This window comes from Oncorhynchus masou, chromosome 14, assembly GCF_036934945.1.
Source record: "Oncorhynchus masou masou isolate Uvic2021 chromosome 14, UVic_Omas_1.1, whole genome shotgun sequence".
Lineage (NCBI taxonomy): Eukaryota > Metazoa > Chordata > Actinopteri > Salmoniformes > Salmonidae > Oncorhynchus > Oncorhynchus masou.
This window is the reverse complement of record NC_088225.1, coordinates 17,220,782-17,240,269: the sequence shown is the minus strand read 5'-3', so window position 1 is coordinate 17,240,269 and position 19,488 is coordinate 17,220,782. Positions and strand designations below refer to the sequence as shown.

Sequence of the window (19,488 nt, the reverse complement as noted above, 5' to 3'; positions counted from 1 at the left end):
GCCATACTGTTGGCCTTGCAGTGGGTGGAGTAAGTCAAGCCAGACAGAGTAGTTATTTGCTCTGATTCATAGGCAGTGTTGATGAGTCTCCAGTCCTTTAGGTCACGTAGCAGACAAGGCCATGTTTAATGAGGGTCTACAAACCCATGGCAATATTAGACAGATGGGTATACAGATACGATTTTACTTGGGTCCCAGCCCATGTGGGGGTGTAGGGGAACGAGGCAGTTGATGTACTGGCTAAACAAGAACTTAGTAGTGGGGATGTTGTAGTTTCAATGAGCAAGGCAGAGGCAACACGACTGATATGGACAGTGATGGTGCAGAGATGGCAGGAACAGTGTAATAGAGACACGAAGGGCAGGCATTTATTTCAAGTAAAGAGGCAAGTCAGGGAGGGGAGGACGCACATTTATAATTCTAACAGCTTTTTTGTTGGCAGAGTATTTAAATGTCTTAAAATATAGTTCAATTTATTTTGCAAGGGAATAAGAAGAATAACCAAGCAAGAACCGTGATCAGACTAATGGAAGGCGTGTCTTGTCACGGCAGACGAATCAGGGGTCGGTTTACTTGCTCGATAGCTTTGTCAAGTTAGCTAACAGCAGCTCGCGGTTGTGGACAACATGTCCATTCAACACTTAGGGAAACAGGCAACGTGCCATGAAATCCCATCAAATTCACAACGCAGATAGATAGCCGTTATAGCTACGCTATAAACTAGAGGTGAGTATCAAGCTTTGACATGTTTTATCTTCTGTTTTGCGACATTTAGTCAGCTAGCTAGTGTCTGTTAGCCAGCTAGCTAGCCTTAGCTATCAAGCATCTTGAATTGGGGAGGGCTGGCATGTGTTGCTGTTTTGCCATTAGATTAGCTACTCTACTGTACATGCATGGTCGCTCATGTAACGTTAGCTACCTAGGTAGGTTCCACAACAAATGTTTTGTGAGCGTTTTGTAATTGAGAAAAGAGCACGACAACATGTTTTTGTTTTTCCCCGTTTTTTTTAGCACGACAACATGTCCGTGTGTTAGTCCATCATCATTACATCACCACGCCAACAAGGCTACAAAGTCAGATTTGTTGACTGGGTGGAGATGTCACAAAGTATCTTTGTAGATGTGGGTGTAGTGCAAACATGAGATGCAGTACAGTGCAATATTACAGTTACTTAGCTTTCAGAAAAACATATTGATCAAACTCAGGCACTTACATTTTTTGAGGTGCATTTTCCAATCTATTATGTGCATAATCCCAACAGGGTGGAAATGTAAAGACTAAATTAGCCATTGCTCTGTGAGTGAGAGATTGAACTAGCACAGTGGTTCCCAAACTTTTTATAGTCCCGTACCCCTTCAAGCATTCAACCTCCAGCTGTACCCCCTCTAGCACCAGGGTCAGTGCGCTCTACAATGTTGTTTTTTGCCATCATTGTAAGATAAGAATGAGTGTGAGTTTTTGTCACAACCCAGTTTGTGGGAAGTGACAAAGAGCTCTTATAGGACCAAAGCACAAATAATATATATATATATCTCTTTATTTAACCATCTTACATATAAAACCTTATTTGTTCATTGAAAATTGTGACTAACTCATCACAGGTTAATGAGAAGGTTGTGCTTGAAAGGATGCTCATAATTCTGCAATGTTGGGTTGTATTGGAGAGAGTCTGTCTTAAATCATTTTCCACACACAGTCTGTGCCTGTATTTAGTTTTCATGCTGGTGAGGGCTGAGAATCCACTCTCACATTCTCTCAAGTATGTGGTTGCAAAGGGAATCAGTGTCTTTAACAGCGCGATTTGCCAATGTAGGATACTCTGAGCACAGCCCAATCCAGAAATTTGGGCTCTCTTGTTCAGATAATGGTAAGTGGACTGGAGGCAGGGCATGAAAGGGATAATGAATTCAGTTGTTTGTATCATCTGTTTTGGGAAAGTACCAGTATAATTGCGTACCCAACTCACTCAGGTGCTTCGCTATATTCCATTTGACATTGTCCGTAAGCTTGAGTTAATTTGCACACAAAAAAAATCATACAATGATGGAAAGACCTGTGTGTTGTCCTTGTTAATCAAGACAGAGAAGAGCTCCAACTTCTTAATCATAGCATCAATTTTGTCCCGCACTTTGAATATAGTTGCAGAGTCCCTGTAATCCTAGATTCAGATCATTCAGGCGAGAAAAAACATCACCCAGATAGGCCAGTCGTGTGAGAAACTCATCATCATGCAAGCGGTCAGATAAGTGAAAATTATGTTCAGTGAAGAACTTTAAGCTTATCTCTCAATTTAAAAAGAATTGTCAATACTTTGCCCCTTGATAACCAGCGCACTTCTGTATGTTATAAAAGCGTTACGTTATAAAAGCGTTACGTGGTCTCTGCCCAAGTCATTGCATATTGCAGAAAATACATGAGTTCAGGGGCCTTGCTTTAACAAAGTTAACCATGTTCACTGTAGTGTCCAAAATGTCTTTCAAGCTGTCAGGCATTCCTAGTGGTTAGACCATTGGACTAGTAACCAAAAGGTTGCAAGATCAAATCCCCAAGCTGACAAGGTAAAAATCGGTTGTTCTGCCCCTGAACAAGGCAGTTAACCCACTTCCTAGGCCGTCATTGAAAATAAGAATTTGTTCTTAACTGACTTGTCTAGTTAAATAAAGGTAAAATAAAAAAATTCCCTTGGCAGCAAGAGCCTCTCAGCAACACATTTGATCATATGCTTGAGATGGCTCCCTCTGATCAAGAACTGGGCTAGAAATGTTTATACATCTCCTCTAGAAACAATTAGCCCTATGTTAGTGGTACTGTAAAGAGAGAGGTAGATGTTCTCTCTTGTTGCTTTCTAGACTCTTACATTAATAATTGGCAGATTATGAATGAATCTTAGTAAACACGTTTGATATCACCCATTTCAATTTGCCATTTGTTATCCCCCATTTTCAATTCGTCAGGTTCTAATCCCCCCCGCTGTCTGTATTGAATGTGTGCTTAGTCAGTCTTCTGTGGATAGTAGTTTTTAAGTTACCAGACGTGCTATTGTATCGGTGAGGTGTTGTGGGAGTGTGTGGGGTTTGAAAGCTGGGTGTAGTAGCTAGGAGAGGGAAGACGTGCACACAACAGATACCTTATGTTAGTGTGTCTAGCGCTCTATTATAACCCCTCCTATCCCACATGAACGAGGCTACTGTACATCTAGTCACTATCACTTAGAAATAGACTCCTGAATAACAAGCTGTTTGTCATTTGGACTAGTAGTGGCTGTTGGCTATTCAAGGACCACTAAGACACACGTTTGGATAATATGCAGGAGCCTAGGATTAGGCTAAACTCAAGCTTTACAATAGTCATGCTGTTGTCCAGGCAGTGACCAGGCTGGCCGTCTTGCCCTGAGGACATTCTGTATTTTGTCTCAGTAATCAGGCACAGTTTGACAGAGTATAGCCTATCTCAAAGCAGAGGCACTCTCCAACAGCCTTGTTTATTTCACATATAATGGAATCTGTCAAGCACTAACTAGCCTCTCATTAGAAGAGAACTAAAGTAACACTATGACACTGACATTTGAGTATTGTGGTTAAAGTTGATGTTTTCTGTCTCCCTGTCTGTCTCAGGTGGTCAGGATGGGGGAGCGGCCTGTTGTTACCCCCTCAGCTGGGATCACTCCAGTGCAGCAGATGCTGGCCTCTGGCACTGGGGCGCTGCTCACATCAGTGTTCGGTAAGATCAGTGTCCAATAGAGGGGCACAACAACAAACATGTCCTCTCTGCCAATAAATAAATAAACCTACCTAGGGAAATTTAGGGGAACCAGTAAAAGCACAGATTGCAAACACCAAGATGGTGGAATGAACACAGCTATGTAGACCACCTCAAGATAAAAACGTAATATTCAAAATCAGTAAGTTAGACTAAATATTATCACTACACAATCTGATGTGGAATATTAGCACCTTCAATCTGGATAACCACACAAAACAAATCATAAGACTAGAGAAATGTATCAACAAATATGATGAAAACAAGCAACACCCAAACATGGCAGAGAGTAAGACAGGGGAACCTACTTCAAAACGAAAACATGACTCTTCTATAGACAGACAATTTAATATTTTCACCACCGGGAATGGTAAAGGACAAAACCGATCTGTTAAAACCAATTAATGACAAACTGGGTATACTTGAACTAGTTGGTGTTGGTCAATTTCTTCAGCAGATGATCAGGTCTATATAATTATCAAGCTTATATATACAGTGGGGCAAAACAGTATTTAGTCAGCCACCAATTGTGCAAGTTCTCCCACTTAAAAAGATGAGAGGCCTGTAATTTTCATCATAGGTACACTTCAACTATGACAGACAAAATGAGAGAGAAAAAAATCCAGAAAATCATATTGTAGGATTTTTAATTAATTTATTTGCAAATTATGGTGGAAAATAAGTATTTGGTCACCTACAAACAAGAAAGATTTCTGGCTCTCACAGACCTGTAACTTCTTCTTTAAGCGGCTTCTCTGTCCTCCACTCGTTACTTGTATTAATGGCACCTGTTTGAACTTGTTATCAGTATAAAAGACACCTGTCCACAACCTCAAACAGTCACACTCCAAACTCCACTATGGCCAAGACCAAAGAGCTGTCAAAGGACACCAGAAACAAAATTGTCGACCTGCACCAGGCTGGGAAGACTGAATCTGCAATAGGTAAGCAGCTTGGTTTGAAGAAATCAACTGTGGGAGCAATTATTAGGAAATGGAAGACATACAAGACCACTGATAATCTCCCTCGATCTGGGGCTCCACGCAAGATCTCACCCCGTGGGGTCAAAATGATCACAAGAACGGTGAGCAAAAATCATAGAACCACATGGTGGGACCTAGTGAATGACCTGCAGAGAGCTGGGACCAAAGTAACAAAGCCTACCATCAGTAACACACTACGCCGCCAGAGACTCAAATCCTGCAGTGCCAGACGTGTCCCCCTGCTTAAGCCAGTACATGTCCAGGCCTGTCTGAAGTTTGCTAGAGAGCATTTGGATGATCCAGAAGAAGATTGGGGGAATGTCATATGGTCAGATGAAACCAAAATATAACTTTTTGGTAAAAACTCAACTCGTCGTGTTTGGAGGACAAAGAATGCTGAGTTGCATCCAAAGAACACCATACCTATTGTGAAGCATGGGGGTGGAAACATCATGCTTTGGGGCTGTTTCTGCAAAGGGACCAGGATGATTGATCTGTGTAAAGGAAAGAATGAATGGGGCCATGTATCGTGAGATTTCGAGTGAAAACCTCCTTCCATCAGCAAGGGCATTGAAGATGAAACGTGGCTGGGTCTTTCAGCATGACAGTGATCCCAAACACACCGCCCAGGCAATGAAGGAGGGGCTTCGTAAGAAGCATTTCAAGGTCCTGGAGTGGCCTAGCCAGTCTCCAGATCTCAACCCCATAGAACATTTTTGAAGGGAGTTGAAAGTCCGTGTTGCCCAGCAACAGCCCCAAAACATCACTGCTCTAGAGGAGATCTGCATGGAGGAATGGGCCAAAATACCAGCAACAGTGTGTGAAAACCTTGTGAAGACTTACAGAAAACATTTGACCTCTGTCATTGCCAACAAAGGGTATATAACAAAGTGTTGAGAAACTTTTGTTATTGACCAAATACTTATTTTCCACCATAATATGCAAATAAATTCATAAAAAATCCTACAATGTGATTTTCTGGAATTTTTTTCTCATTTTGTCTGTCATAGTGTAGCTATGATGAAAATTACAGGCCTCTCTCATCTTTTTAAGTGGGAGAACTTGCACTATTGGTGGCTGACTAAATACTTTTTTTGCCCCACTGTATATATACAGTTTATGTCGGAAGTTTACATACACCTTAGCCAAATACATTTAAACTCAGTTTTTCACAATTCCTGACATTTAATCCTAGTAAAAATTCACTGTTATAGGTCAGTTAGGATCACCACTTTATTTTAAGAATGTGAAATGTCAGAATAAATATATATAAATAAATATAAAATATATCCCATTTAGCAGACGCTTTTGTCCAAAGCGACTTACAAGTCGGCTGGGGCCACTACTTTTTTACATATGGGTGGCCCCAGCGGGAATCGAACCCACGACGCTTGGCGTTGCAAGCGCCATGCTCTACCGACTGAGCCACACAGGACCCATAATAGTTGAGTGATTTATTTCAGATTGTATTTCTTTCATCACATTGACAGTGTGTCAGAAGGTTTACATACACTCAATTAGTATTTGGTAGCATTGCCTTTAAATTGTTTAACTTGGGTCAATTGTTTTGGGTAGCCTTCCACAAGCTTCCCACAATACTTTGGGTGAATTTTAGCCCATTCTTCCTGACAGAGCTGGTGTAACTGTCAGGTTTGTAGGCTTCCTTGCTTGCACAATCTTTTTCAGTTCTGCCCACACATTTTCTATAGGATTCAGGTCAGGGCTTTGTGATGGCCACTCCGATACCTTGATTTTGTTGTCCTTAGGCCACAACTTTGGAAGTATGCATGGGGTCATTGTCCATTTGGAAGACCAATTGCGACCAAGTTTTAACTTCCTGACTGATGTCTTAAGATGTTGCTTCAATATATCCACATCATTTTCCATCCTCATGATGCCATCTATTTTGTGAAGTGCACCAGTCCCTCCTGCAGTAAAGCACCCTCACAACATGATGCTGCCACTCCCGTGCGTCACAGTTGGGATGGTGTTCTTCGGCTTGCAAGCCTCCCCATTTTTCCTCCAAACATAACGATGGTCATTATGGTCAAACAGTTCTATTTTTGTTTCATCAGACCAGAGGACATTTCTACAAAAAGTACGATCTTTGTCCCCATGTGTAAACAATTGTACACTAAGTTGACTGTGCCTTTAAACAGCTTGGAAAATTCCCAGAAATTATATCATGGCTTTCAAAGCTTCTGATAGGCTAATGGACATAATTTGAATCAATTGACGGTGTACCTGTAGATGTATTTCAAGGCCAACCTTCAAACTCAGTGCCTCTTTGCTTGACATTATTGGAAAATCTAAAGAAATTAGTCAAGACCTCAGAAAAAAATGTAGACCTCCACAAGTCTGGTTCATTCTTGGGAGCAATTTCCAAACGCCTGAAGGTACCACGTTCATCTGTTTAAACAACAGTACGCCAGTGTAAACACCATGGGACCACGCAGTAGTCATACCGCTCAGGTAGGAGACGTGTTCTGTCTCCTAGAGATGAACGTACTTTGGTGCAAAAAGTGCAAATCAATCCCAGAACAACAGCAAAGGACATTGTGAAGATGCTAGAGGAAACAGGTACAAAAGTATCTATATCAACAGTAAAACAGACTATGGTTTGCAAATGCTCATGGGGACAAAGCTTGTACTTTTTGTAGAAATGTCCTCTGGTCTGATAAAACAAAAATAGAACAGGAGTAGCAATGATATCCTTCTCCACCGTCTTACGACAGATTTCACAAAACAGTCATGACTGTTCAAAAAAACAGCAAATTCCAGCAAATTATAACTATTGTAGCAAAGGAGTTTTGAAGTTGAGGGTGCAATATTTCTGAAGTTTGGCAATGAGGACAAAAACTAGCATAGTTCAGTAGCCAGCTAGTTTAGCCAGGGAAAATGAGCTCGTACCTTGTGTGCATGTGCCCCAGGCAAATTCAGGCATATTATAGATTTTATGCCCTGATATCAGGAGCTGGTGGCGAAAAGTGAGATTAAACAATTCAGAGACTGAAACAAATAAATCAGATGACAAATATTTAAGGAGAGTGAATCGATATACCGTACTGAAATCAATTAACAAAGCTATATTAGATACTGTCTCTACAGAATTAGCTAGCTTGTTGACCACGCTGATTTTCATCAGGTTACGGGCTGTATTACGATTCATGATATCAAGACTTGATCTGCACTCTTTTAGCTGTTGAAAAATGAAATATTTGTAAAAAAAAGTATTTGTATAAAAACGATTGAATGTTATTAAATATGTACAGAATTTACATGAGCTCTCTGCCTAGCCTGCCACTAGGTGCCATGGCAACTGTAGAACTAGGATGAAATGTTCCATGTTCATGGGTGACCGAAGCCTCCACTACACTACAACACAGGAGTCTACCACAACTGCATCAGAGGCTGTCTTTGGTTCACTTTGTGTGTCCATCTGCTCCACTCCAGTCTGGTTGTACAGGTTGAGATCTGGCTAGTTTGACCAGACTCCAAAGCCTGCGGAACAAGTGTCCAAGCCTTGTGTGTAGGGACAGCCCCACCCACCCAGATTTTGTTTCAGAGAAGACACCGTTCTTGTAGAACACTATTCCATTTTCCCAGATCCACACACACACTGCACCTCACACAAACATAAGCTCACACTCATGTATGCAGATGTTCCTCATTGACAAGACCCATGATGGGGGTTAATAGATCAGTATAATTGAATCTGTCTCTCTTTCACAGTCACACCACTGGACGTGGTGAAGATAAGGCTGCAGGCCCAGCAAACACCATTCTATCAAGGTAGAACACTAACAGATAACATTCACTTATACGCTTATACGATGAGTCTGCTTATTGCTTCTTACCATTGCGGGGATAGTCTAAGTATTAGATGTTTATGTCCCCACTCCTGAAACCTGGGAAGGCAGGTAGCCTAGTGGTTAGCACATTGGGCCAGTAACCGAAAGGTTGCTAGATTGAATCCCCGAGCTGACGTGGTATAAATCTGTTGTTCTGCCCCTGAACAAGGCAGTTAACCCACTGTTCATAGGCCGTCATTGTAAATAAGAATTTGTTCTTCACTGACTTTTCTAGTTAAATTAAAAAATAAATAAAATAAATAAACTCAACTGCACTGTCATCACTTTCCCTGTGAGAGACTACATTCAGCCTCTTGCCCATCTGCTCCCTAAGCCTAAATAATAGAAGAGGGGTTGAAGTAAAGGGGGTTTAGAAGTCCTTATGTCGGCAATGTTGACCTTCGGCAGCCATGTCAGGCTACATTTAGTGGAATGTGAGACATGCTTTAGCTTTTCTCTGCTCAAATGCTTATTTTGTGTGTCTTGTGCTCTTTCATTCTCTCCATCTCTGTTTCTATCTCTCTCTTTGCTTTGTTTCATAGCTTTAGCTGCTGACTCTGCTTCATGGAGTGGTGTAATCCGCCCCTCCAAATGTGAGTAAACCCGCCGGCGCCGCTCGCTGCATGTCACGGCTTTCGTCTGTAGAAGGAGAGGCGGACCAAAATGCAGCGTGGTTGTTATTCATTGTACTTTAATAAAGAAACTGTACACGAATAAACTAACAAAACAACAAACGTGCGAAAACCTAACACAGTCCTATCTGGTGCAAAACAGAGACAGGAACAATCACCCACAAACACACAGTGAAACTCAGGCTACCTAAATATGGTTCCCAATCAGAGACAATGACTAACACCTAACTCTGATTGAGAACCATATCAGGCCAGACATAGAAATAGACAAACAAGACATCCAACATAGAATGCCCACTCAGATCACACCCTGACCAACCAAAACATAGAAACATACAAAGTAAACTATGTTCAGGGTGTGACAGTACACCCCCCAAGATGCGGACTCCGGCCGCAAAACCTGAACCTATCGGGGAGGGTCTGGGTGGGCATCTGTCCGCGTGGCGGCTCTGGTGCTGGACGTGGCCCCCACTTCACCGTTGTCTTCCCCCACCTTGTCCGCTTCCGTGACCTCCTAGCCACGGCAACCCTACTTAATAACACGGGACAGAGGGGCAGCTCGGGACAGAGGGGCTCTTCAGACTCCGGCAGCAGCGCCGTACAGGCGGGAGACTCCGGCAGCAGCGCCGTACAGGCGGGAGACTCCGGCAGCAGCGCCGGACAGGCGGGAGACTCCGGCAGCAGCGCCGGACAGGCGGGAGACTCCGGCAGCAGCGCCGGACAGGCGGGAGACTCCGGCAGCACAGGAGAGGAGGAAGGCTCTGGCAGATCCTGGCTGACTGGCGGATCTGGAAGAGTCTGGCTGACTGGCGGATCTGGCAGATCCTGGCTGACTGGCGGATCTGGAAGAATCTGGCTGACTGGCGGATCTGGAAGAGTCTGGCTGACTGGCGGATCTGGAAGAGTCTGGCTGACTGGCGGATCTGGAAGAGTCTGGCTGACTGGCGGATCTGGAAGAGTCTGGCTGACTGGCGGATCTGGAAGAGTCTGGCTGACTGGCGGATCTGGAAGAGTCTGGCGGATCTGGAAGAGTCTGGCTGACTGGCGGATCTGGAAGAGTCTGGCTGACTGGCGGATCTGGAAGAGTCCATGCTGACTGGCGGATCTGGAAGAGTCTGGCGGATCTGGAAGAGTCTGGCTGACTGGCGGATCTGGAAGAGTCTGGCTGACTGGCGGATCTGGAAGAGTCTGGCTGACTGGCGGATCCTGGCTGCTCCATGCTGACTGGCGGATCCTGGCTGCTCCATGCTGACTGACGGCTCTGGCTGCTCCTTGCTGACTGGCGGCTCTGGCTGCTCCTTGCAGACTGGCAGCTCCTTGCAGACTGGCAGCTCCTTGCAGACTGGCAGCTCCATGCAGACTGGCAGCTCCGGCTGCTCCATGCAGACTGGCAGCTCCGGCTGCTCCATGCAGACTGGCAGCTCCGGCTGCTCCATGCAGACTGGCAGCTCCGGCTGCACCATGCAGACTGGCAGCTCCGGCTGCACCATGCAGACTGGCAGCTCCGGCTGCTCCATGCAGACTGGCGCTCTGGCTGCTCCATGCAGACTGACAGCTCTGGCTGCGCTAAACAGGCAGGAGACTCCGGCAGCGCTAAACAGGCGGGAGACTCTGGCAGCGCTAAACAGGCGGGAGCCTCCGGCAGCGCAGGAGAGGAGGAAGGCTCTGGCTGCGCTGAACAGGCGGGAGACTCTGGCAGCGCTGTAGAGGAGGAAGGCTCGGACAGCGCTGAACAGGCGGGAGACTCCGGCAGCGCTGGAGAGGCGAGGCGCACTGTAGGCCTGATGCGTGGTGCTGGCACTGGTTCCTGGGCCGAGGACAGGCACAGGAAGCCTGGTGCGGGTAGCTGCCACCGGAGGGCTGGTGTGTGTAGACCGGACCGTGCAGGCGCACTGGAGCTCTTGAGCACCGAGCCTGCCCAACCTTACCTGGTTGAATACTCCTGGTCGCACTGCCAGTGCGGCAAGGTGGAATAGCCCGCACTGGGCTATGCAGGCGAACCGGGGACACCGTGCGCAAGGCTGGTGCCATGTAAGCCGGCCCAAGGAGACGCACTTGAGACCAGATGCGTAGAGCCGTCTTCATGGCATTTGGCTCGACGCTCAATCTAGCCCGGCCGATAAGCGGAGCTGGAATATACCGCACCGGTCTATGCACCCGCACTGGAGACACCGTGCGCACCACAGCATAACACGGTGCCTGCCCGGTCTCTCTAGCCCCCCGGTAACCACAGGAAGTTGGCGTAGGTCTCCTACCTAGCGTCACCATACTCCCTGTGAGCCCCCCCCCCAAGAAATTTTTGGGGCTGACTCTCAGGCTTCCATCCGCGTCACCGCGCTGCCTCCTCATACCAGCACCTCTCAGCTCTCACCGCCTCCAGTTCTTCTTTGGGGTGGCGATATTCTCCAGGCTGATCCCAGGGTCCTTCTCCGAATAACTCGTCCTCCCATGTCCATTCCTCTTTTTGTTACTTTTACCTGTTACCACGCCGCTTGGTCTTGTTGTGGTGGGTGATTCTGTCACGGCTTTCGTCTGTAGAAGGAGAGGCGGACCAAAATGCAGCGTGGTTGTTATTCATTGTACTTTAATAAAGAAACTGTACACGAATAAACTAACAAAACAACAAACGTGCGAAAACCTAACACAGTCCTATCTGGTGCAAAACAGAGACAGGAACAATCACCCACAAACACACAGTGAAACCCAGGCTACCTAAAATATGGTTCCCAATCAGAGACAATGACTAACACCTGCCTCTGCTTGAGAACCATATCAGGCCAGACACTGAAATAGACAAACAAGACATCCAACATAGAATGCCCACTCAGATCACACCCTGACCAACCAAAACATAGAAACATACAAAGTAAACTATGGTCAGGGTGTGACACTGCATGCCCAGACTTTGCCCAGTCTGACTGTCTACATGTGCCTATCTGCCAAAATGACCTACTAACAAACTGGGTTTCCTGGGAAAACAAAACAAATGCGCTTTAACCATAGTCTGAGCAAATTGATTTTGAAATATTTGTCAATTATATGTACCCTCTATTAGAGGGTCGACTGATTATGATTTTTCAACGCCGATACCGATTATTGGAGGACCAAAAACGCCAATACCGATTAATTGGCCGATTTAAAAAAAAAAAAATTTTTTTTTATTTGTAATAATGACAATTACAACAATACTGAATTAACACTTATTTTAACTTAATATAAAACATCAATAAAATCAATTTAGCCTCATAAATAATGAAACATGTTCAATTTGGTTTAAATAATGCAATAACAAAGTGTTGGAGAAGAAAGTAATATGTGCCATGTAAAAAAGCTAACGTTTAAGTTCCTTGCTCAGAACATGAGAACATTTGAAAGTTGGTGGTTCCTTTTAACACGAGACTTCAATATTCCAAGGTAAGAGGTTTTAGGTTGTAGTTAATATAGTATTTATAAGAGACTATTTCTCTCTATACCATTTTGTATTTCATATACCTTTGACTATTGGATGTTCTTATAGGCACTATAGTATTGCCAGTGTAACAGTATAGCTTCCGTCCCCCTCCTCGCCACTACCTGGGCTCGAACCAGGAACACATCGACAACAGCTACACTCGAAGCATCGTTACCCATCGCTCCACAAAAGCCGCGGCCCTTGCAGCGCAAGGGGAATAACTACTCCAAATCTAAAAGCGAGTGCCGTTTGAAGCAGTATTAGCGCACACCCAGCTACCTAGCTAGCCATTTCACATTGGTTACACCAGCCATTAGGCTGATAGGCTTGAAGTCATAAACAGCGCTGTGCTTGCGAAGAACTGCTGGCAAAACGCACGAAAGTGCTGTTTGAATGAATGATTACGGGCCTGCTGCTGCTAAGTCAGTCTGCTCTATAAATCAGACTTAATTATAACATAATAACACACAGAAATACGAGCCTTAGGTCATTAATATGATCGAATCCGGAAACTCATTTCAAAAACAAAACGTTTATTATTTCAGTGAAATACGGAACCGTTCGGTATTTTATCTAACGGGTGGCATCCCTAAGTCTAAATATTCTTGTTACATTGCACAACCTTCAATGTATGTCATACTTACGTAAAATTCTGGCAAATTCGTTCACAATGAGCCAGGCAGCCCAAACTGTTGCATATACCCTGACACCTGCCTCAATCAGAGGCAGGTGTCATTAGTTGTCTCTGATTGAGAATCATACTTAGGTAGCCTGGGTTTCACTGTGTGTTTGTTCCTGTCTCTGTGTCTGCACCAGATAGGACGGTTTGGGGTTTTCACATTTCTTGTTTTTGTAAGTTTGTTCATGTTAAGTGATTTATTAAAACATGAATCAAAGTAACCACGCTGCGCTTTGGTCCGCCTCTCCGTCAATGGAAGAAATCCCTTACAAACGCTCTAACAATTGCACTCCACGAGTAGCCTGCCTGTTACGCGAATGCAGTAGAAGCCAAGGTAATCAAGGTAATCAATCAATCATAATTACTAGTTATAACTACTAATCCAGTTTAGCAGGCAATATTAACCAGGTGAAATTGTGTTACTTCTCTTGCGTTCATTTCACGCAGAGTCAGGGTATATGCAACAGTTTGGGCAGCCTGGCTCATTGCGAACTAATTTGCCAGAATTTTACGTAATTATGACATAACATTGAAGGTTGTACAATGTAACAAGAATATTTAGACTTTGGGCTGCCACCCGTTAGATAAAATACCAAATGGTTCCGTATTTCACTGAAATAATAAACGTTTTGTTTTCGAAATGATAGTTTCCAGATTCGACCATATTAATGACCAAAGGCTTGTATTTCTGTGTGTTATTATGTTATAATTACGTCTATGATTTGATATTTGATAGAGCAGTCTGACTGAGCGATGGTAGGCAGCAGCAGGCTCGTAAGCATTCATTCAAACAGCACTTTTGTGCGTTTTGCCAGCAGCTTTTCGCAAGCACAGTGCTGTTTATGACTTCAAGCTTATCAGCCTAATGGCTGGTGTAACCGATGTGAGCGGGGTGCGAGCTAATAGCGTTTCAAACGTCACTCGCTCTGAGACTTGGAGTAGTTATTCCCCTTGCTCTGCAAGGGCCGCGGCTTTTGTGGAGCGATGGGTAATGCTACTTCGAGGGTGGCTGTTGTCGATGTGTTTCTGGTTTGAGCCCAGCTAGGGGCTGTTAAGTTCATGTTTTAAGTATCCCAATATTTCTGTTATTACGGGGCTATCACTCAGTCAAGAGTGAGCATGCGCAGGAAGTCTGGTAGTTGATGGACCTAGCCTTGAGTGTAATGGCGACCTTTGAGGGTGTTCATACGGTATAGTAAACTTTGTTAAACTGGAACCTTGTCGTTGTGTCATTTCGAGTTAACAGGGGCGAGGAGAGGGACGATGAAAAACGATGGAAATTAAACCTAATATAACTCAAACGGAAAGCATTTGCATTTTTGCGTAGTCCAGGCAGTGCTGAGAGGGATCTGGTGAAGATAATGTTGTATAATGTGGAACATAAACTGATGGAACATTTTAATACAGTTACACTGGCAATACTAAAGTGCCTATAAGAACATCCAATAGTCAAAGGTATATGAAATACAAATGGTATAGAGAGAACTAGTCCTATAAATACTATATTAACTACAACCTAAAACCTCTTACATTGGAATATTGAAGTCTCATGTTAAAAGGAACCACCAACTTTCATATGTTCTCATGTTCTGAGCAAGGAACTCAAATGTTAGATTTTTTACATGGCACATATTGCACTTTTACTTCTCCAACACTTTGTTTTTGCATTATTTAAACCAAATTGAACGTTTTATTTATTTGAGGCTAAATGGATTTTTATTGATGTATTATATTAAGTTAAATGAAGTGTTCATTCAGTATTGTTGTAATTGTCAGTATTACAAATACAATGTTTTTTTAAATCGGCCGATTAATTGGTATCGGCTTTTTTTGGTCCTCCAATCGGTAACGGCGTTGAAAAATCATAATCGGTCGATCTCTAATGTCTGTGTGTGTGTGTGTGTGTGTGTGTGTGTGTGTGTGTGTGTGTAACTTCATACTCTTCCTCAGTGCACCCTCATACTCTCAGCTGAATGATTATATGGGCTACAGTCTTGGCGCTCTCTCTCTATCTAACCACTCAGCTACACCATAACTCACTCTGAAGATTTTATAAAGAAAACTAAGGGAAATTTGCCCAGATATTGTAACCAGCTAGTTAGTATTAGCATATTGAACTTCACAAGGAAATGATGTGGTAACAATGAGTGCTTTCAGGTACTTGAAAGATTTCAACATGATTCATAGCTACCGGGTATCAAATTGTGCCTTGTGGTACTTGTGTTTATGAATCTCAAAGAAACAAACAAGTAGTTCATAGGTTATACTGTATAACACTTATTTTACTATGTAATTTTCTATTACTAGAGGAGCTCGTTTGTTTGTTTATAGATTTCTCCTCAAATACTCTGCCTTGGATTGACCATTTCAGAGCAGGCCTTGGCTAGAGCAGCCTTGGTGTTATCGCCCCCAGTGTCTGTCTGACCGGTCATTGCCATAACCTCTGTTATTAATAGCGTATCTAACCTCTGTCATGGACACCCTCACATCAATATAAGTTCAACTATTGACTGAAAAACAAACTGTTAAAGTATTTTTTTTTTTACCAATGTCATTATTTTACAGAACTATTGAATATCCATTCATTTGACATAGAACTAGAAGCTATAGATGTATCAAACGGACATACTGTAATTACACATGAATGCGTGCCCTACAGAGACGCCAACGTTAGGTAAATGTGAACCTACTGGGAGTAATACCAATCTATAGTATAGATAGAAGTAGAGCATCACGTCTCATACAGTAACATATTAACCGGTATGGTTGTTTTGGTGACCCTGTTCTTGTGTTTTGTCTCTCAGGGAAGTGCTTCCTGTATTGTAATGGCCTGATGGATCACATCTATGTGTGTCAGTATGGGGCCAGCTGCACCAGCTGGAACAAAACACCAACCCACTTCAGTGGCACCCTGGTAAGAGACTCAGAACCCTCTTATTCGCTCCCACCAACACAGCACAACATCACCTGGTATGACATCGTTAAAACACTGGATGGGGAACGACCTGTCTTTTGAAGTCCCAAATGTTTGTATTGTTTCGGAACTCCACAGTTCCCAAGGACAAACACGGTGTGGTGTTTGTTTTTCTCAGGATGCTTTTGTGAAGATTACGCGCAACGAGGGGGTCAGGTCTCTGTGGAGCGGGCTGCCTCCCACACTGTGAGTCACTGGGGTATTTCAAGTACATGTATTTGTAATAAACAACGGTAACAAGAGCGATCAGTCCTTGATCGTATAAAAGACAAACTCAGAACTATGACTTCATGGTTTCAATTTCAGTGTGTTGTTTTGCACCTAATCATGTAACAGCTTGCAGAGCTTTGAGATTGACAGTTTCTTGCTGTTTGTGTACAGGGTGATGGCGGTGCCTGCCACGGTCATCTACTTCACCTGCTATGACCAGCTCAGAGACTTACTGCGCTACGGCATGGGGTTCCAAGGCAACTACATCCCCCTGGTGGCTGGGGGTCTCGCTAGACGTAAGTGGACTACATGGGACGGGGATTCACAATGTCTTGAAGTTGATTAAGTCTTGATTATGATACAGTTCAGTTGTCACACACCACACTAAGAATGTAGATATATAATAATGCCATTATTACATTGTTCTCTTCTGTAATGCGTTTGCTGCTGCCCCTCTTCCGTTGACTCCCCTGTGTCTGTGTGTTCTCCAGTGGGAGCAGTGAGTGTGATCAGCCCATTAGAGCTGGTGCGTACCAAGATGCAGTCCCGGAAGCTGACCTACAGCGAGCTGAGGGTGTGTATCCACTCTAGTGTTGCCCAGGATGGCTGGCTGTCCCTGTGGAGGGGCTGGGGACCCACCGTCCTACGAGACGTCCCCTTCTCAGGTGAGACTTCACCTCCATGGACGTTACCATTTATCTGTAACTGCTAGAGCTTAGTTGGACTGGTTGATAGTAGTTGGCGGGTTACATAATGAAGACTGCCTGTTTGGGTGACTAATAAATACTGTCTTCGGTGTGATAATGTTTCTCAGTGACTTTTCAACCTGACTGTTTTTCTGTGTGTGCAGCCCTGTACTGGTTCAACTATGAGCTGGTGAAGGCCCAGCTGTGTGATCAGTACAATGTGTCTCAGGCCACCTTCTCCATCAGCTTCACAGCAGGGGCCATCTCTGGAGCTGTGAGTATCTCATTAATACCACTACTGGGAATTTACAATGCATGTTAAGCAGATGTCTTCTATAAGATTTCATGAAGAAGATGATGGATGGTTTGTACATTGCAAGGTGTATACAACTAAATAGTCACATTATTTTTTTCCCGCTCCTATTCTTTTCAGTTTACTGTAAGTGAGGCAGAGGTGTGTTTTATTATAGGTAGATCATTGACAAATATAGAGAAGAGTTGGGTGTGCCATCTCTCACCAGGAAAGGAAAGCCAGTTGTAACACAGATGTTATTTGTATTTATGACAGAAAGAGGCTATGATAAATTAAATAAAATGCCTCTCCCTACTGACAACAGGCCTAAGTTTGTTTAGAGAGATTCTCTCATGTGTGAGAGAAGTGGACACGCTTACTTAGCCTAGATCTGTAGTAAAACAGGAAGTTCCCTGTCAAATCATGGCAGTTCGACAGTCCTCTCATGAGTTATTATAAGGGTTGAGTTGACACCAGAAAAAAATAGAGAATTGCTGTGTCATTGTGACAACCATTACACTGTTGATAATTGATAACAGGTGGACCCCCTGGTTAAAGCCTGTTTTTAGTGTTTCACCTGTCTAGTTACATAACGTACTGCTGATCAATAGATCAGGGGGTATGTTATGTTGATTTCACTGGGTATTGCTGTTGATTTCACTGGGTATTGCTTATAGAGAGTGTGTCTATTGCCTTCTGTCCCAGGTTGCTGCCATCATGACTCTACCTTTTGACGTGGTGAAGACACGAAGACAGATCCAACTGGGAGAGATGGAGACACTGGGAGGTGTGTAATTACAGGGTCTTATGTATCCATATGGCCATTCACGTCTGAAATCGTATTTTATCCTCTCTGATAGAACGTAGGATTTCCCACTAATTCTCTGTCTTTCTCCCCTTCCTCCTAGTCCCTGTGAAGAATCCCACATCCACATGGCATATCATGAGGGGAATTTGGGCTGAATCGGGATACAGGGGGCTCTTTGCAGGTAAGTCCAAAGGATATATAAAAGGTATATATTTGCAATGCCTGAAGTGCTGGTATAGTAAGCAGTCTGAATGGAGGACTAAATCAGGTAAATTGTTTCTCTTTATCCCCCTCAGGTTTCCTACCCAGGGTGATCAAAGTTGCTCCCGCCTGTGCTGTCATGATCAGCACCTATGAGTTTGGGAAGATCTTCTTCCAGAAGATAAACCTTGACCGGGAGCAACAGGCCTGCTGAGGGGCTGTTTGTGTGGAGAAGCAGGGTTGGCTACCTTCTTCTGGGGCAGAATGGGAAGAGACTGTTAGCAGCAGCCAATGCACAGGATTTTTTGTCTGTTTTCTAGCCCTTTCTATTGGCCCACAGGGAGGCTACTCCTACAACTGTGAATACTGTCATAAGTGTATCCATGAATGTGTCCATTAGTTAAATTCAGAACTGTGGGGTAACGGCCCTGTGACCTAAGACTTATTCAGAATTTAGCATGCTTTCCTTGCACGCTAAAAGTGTTCATCTTTGCTAGTACAGCCCCCTGCTGTTCATACCTGTGAGAACACTTCTAACAACAACCCTAAAAAAACTGCATGCAAAGTAATCCCTTCAATCAAGACCTTCCCTTCAACTACGAGCCCAGACCAAATGCATGGCTGAGCTGAGATGAGTGGATATTCTTAATGTAGCATTCTCTCATATTGATTTGTCATCTGACCAATGGTAGCTTACTATTCAATGTCCATTTTTTGTGATGGGAATAAATACCAGGTGGGTTACCATGGCTCATTCCCCTAGGATGAGAACTGGGTTTTAGGAGTTAATTTGGTACATGTGTGGCTCAGTCGGCTCAGTCGGTAGAGCATGGCGCTTGCAGAACGTGGGTTTTATGTAAAAAAGTAGTGGCCCCAGCCGACTTGTAAGTCGCTTTGGACAAAAGCGTCTGCTAAATGGGATATATTATTATATTATACATGTTATTCAATCAAATGAAAT

The 19,488-nt window shown here is 43.8% G+C and overlaps 1 protein-coding gene across 2 annotated transcripts; it reads left to right on the top strand.

The window, feature by feature from the left end:
* The first annotated feature begins 392 nt into the window (after positions 1–392).
* LOC135554404 (probable mitochondrial glutathione transporter SLC25A39) lies at positions 393–19,347 on the top strand. Of its 2 annotated transcripts, XM_064986697.1 has the most exons (12): positions 394–726; positions 3,616–3,721; positions 8,476–8,535; positions 9,137–9,187; positions 16,161–16,270; positions 16,449–16,516; positions 16,712–16,836; positions 17,032–17,205; positions 17,391–17,500; positions 18,224–18,305; positions 18,427–18,507; positions 18,623–19,347. In XM_064986697.1, the coding sequence occupies exons 2-12, from the start codon at positions 3,625–3,627 to the stop codon at positions 18,739–18,741; spliced, it is 1,077 nt and encodes a 358-aa protein (XP_064842769.1). In that variant the 5' UTR covers positions 394–726; positions 3,616–3,624; the 3' UTR covers positions 18,742–19,347. The 2 variants fall into 2 exon arrangements, with proteins under 2 accessions (XP_064842771.1, XP_064842769.1); XM_064986699.1 differs by lacking the exon at positions 9,137–9,187 and having other exon boundaries at positions 393–726.
* The last annotated feature ends 141 nt before the right edge of the window (positions 19,348–19,488 follow it).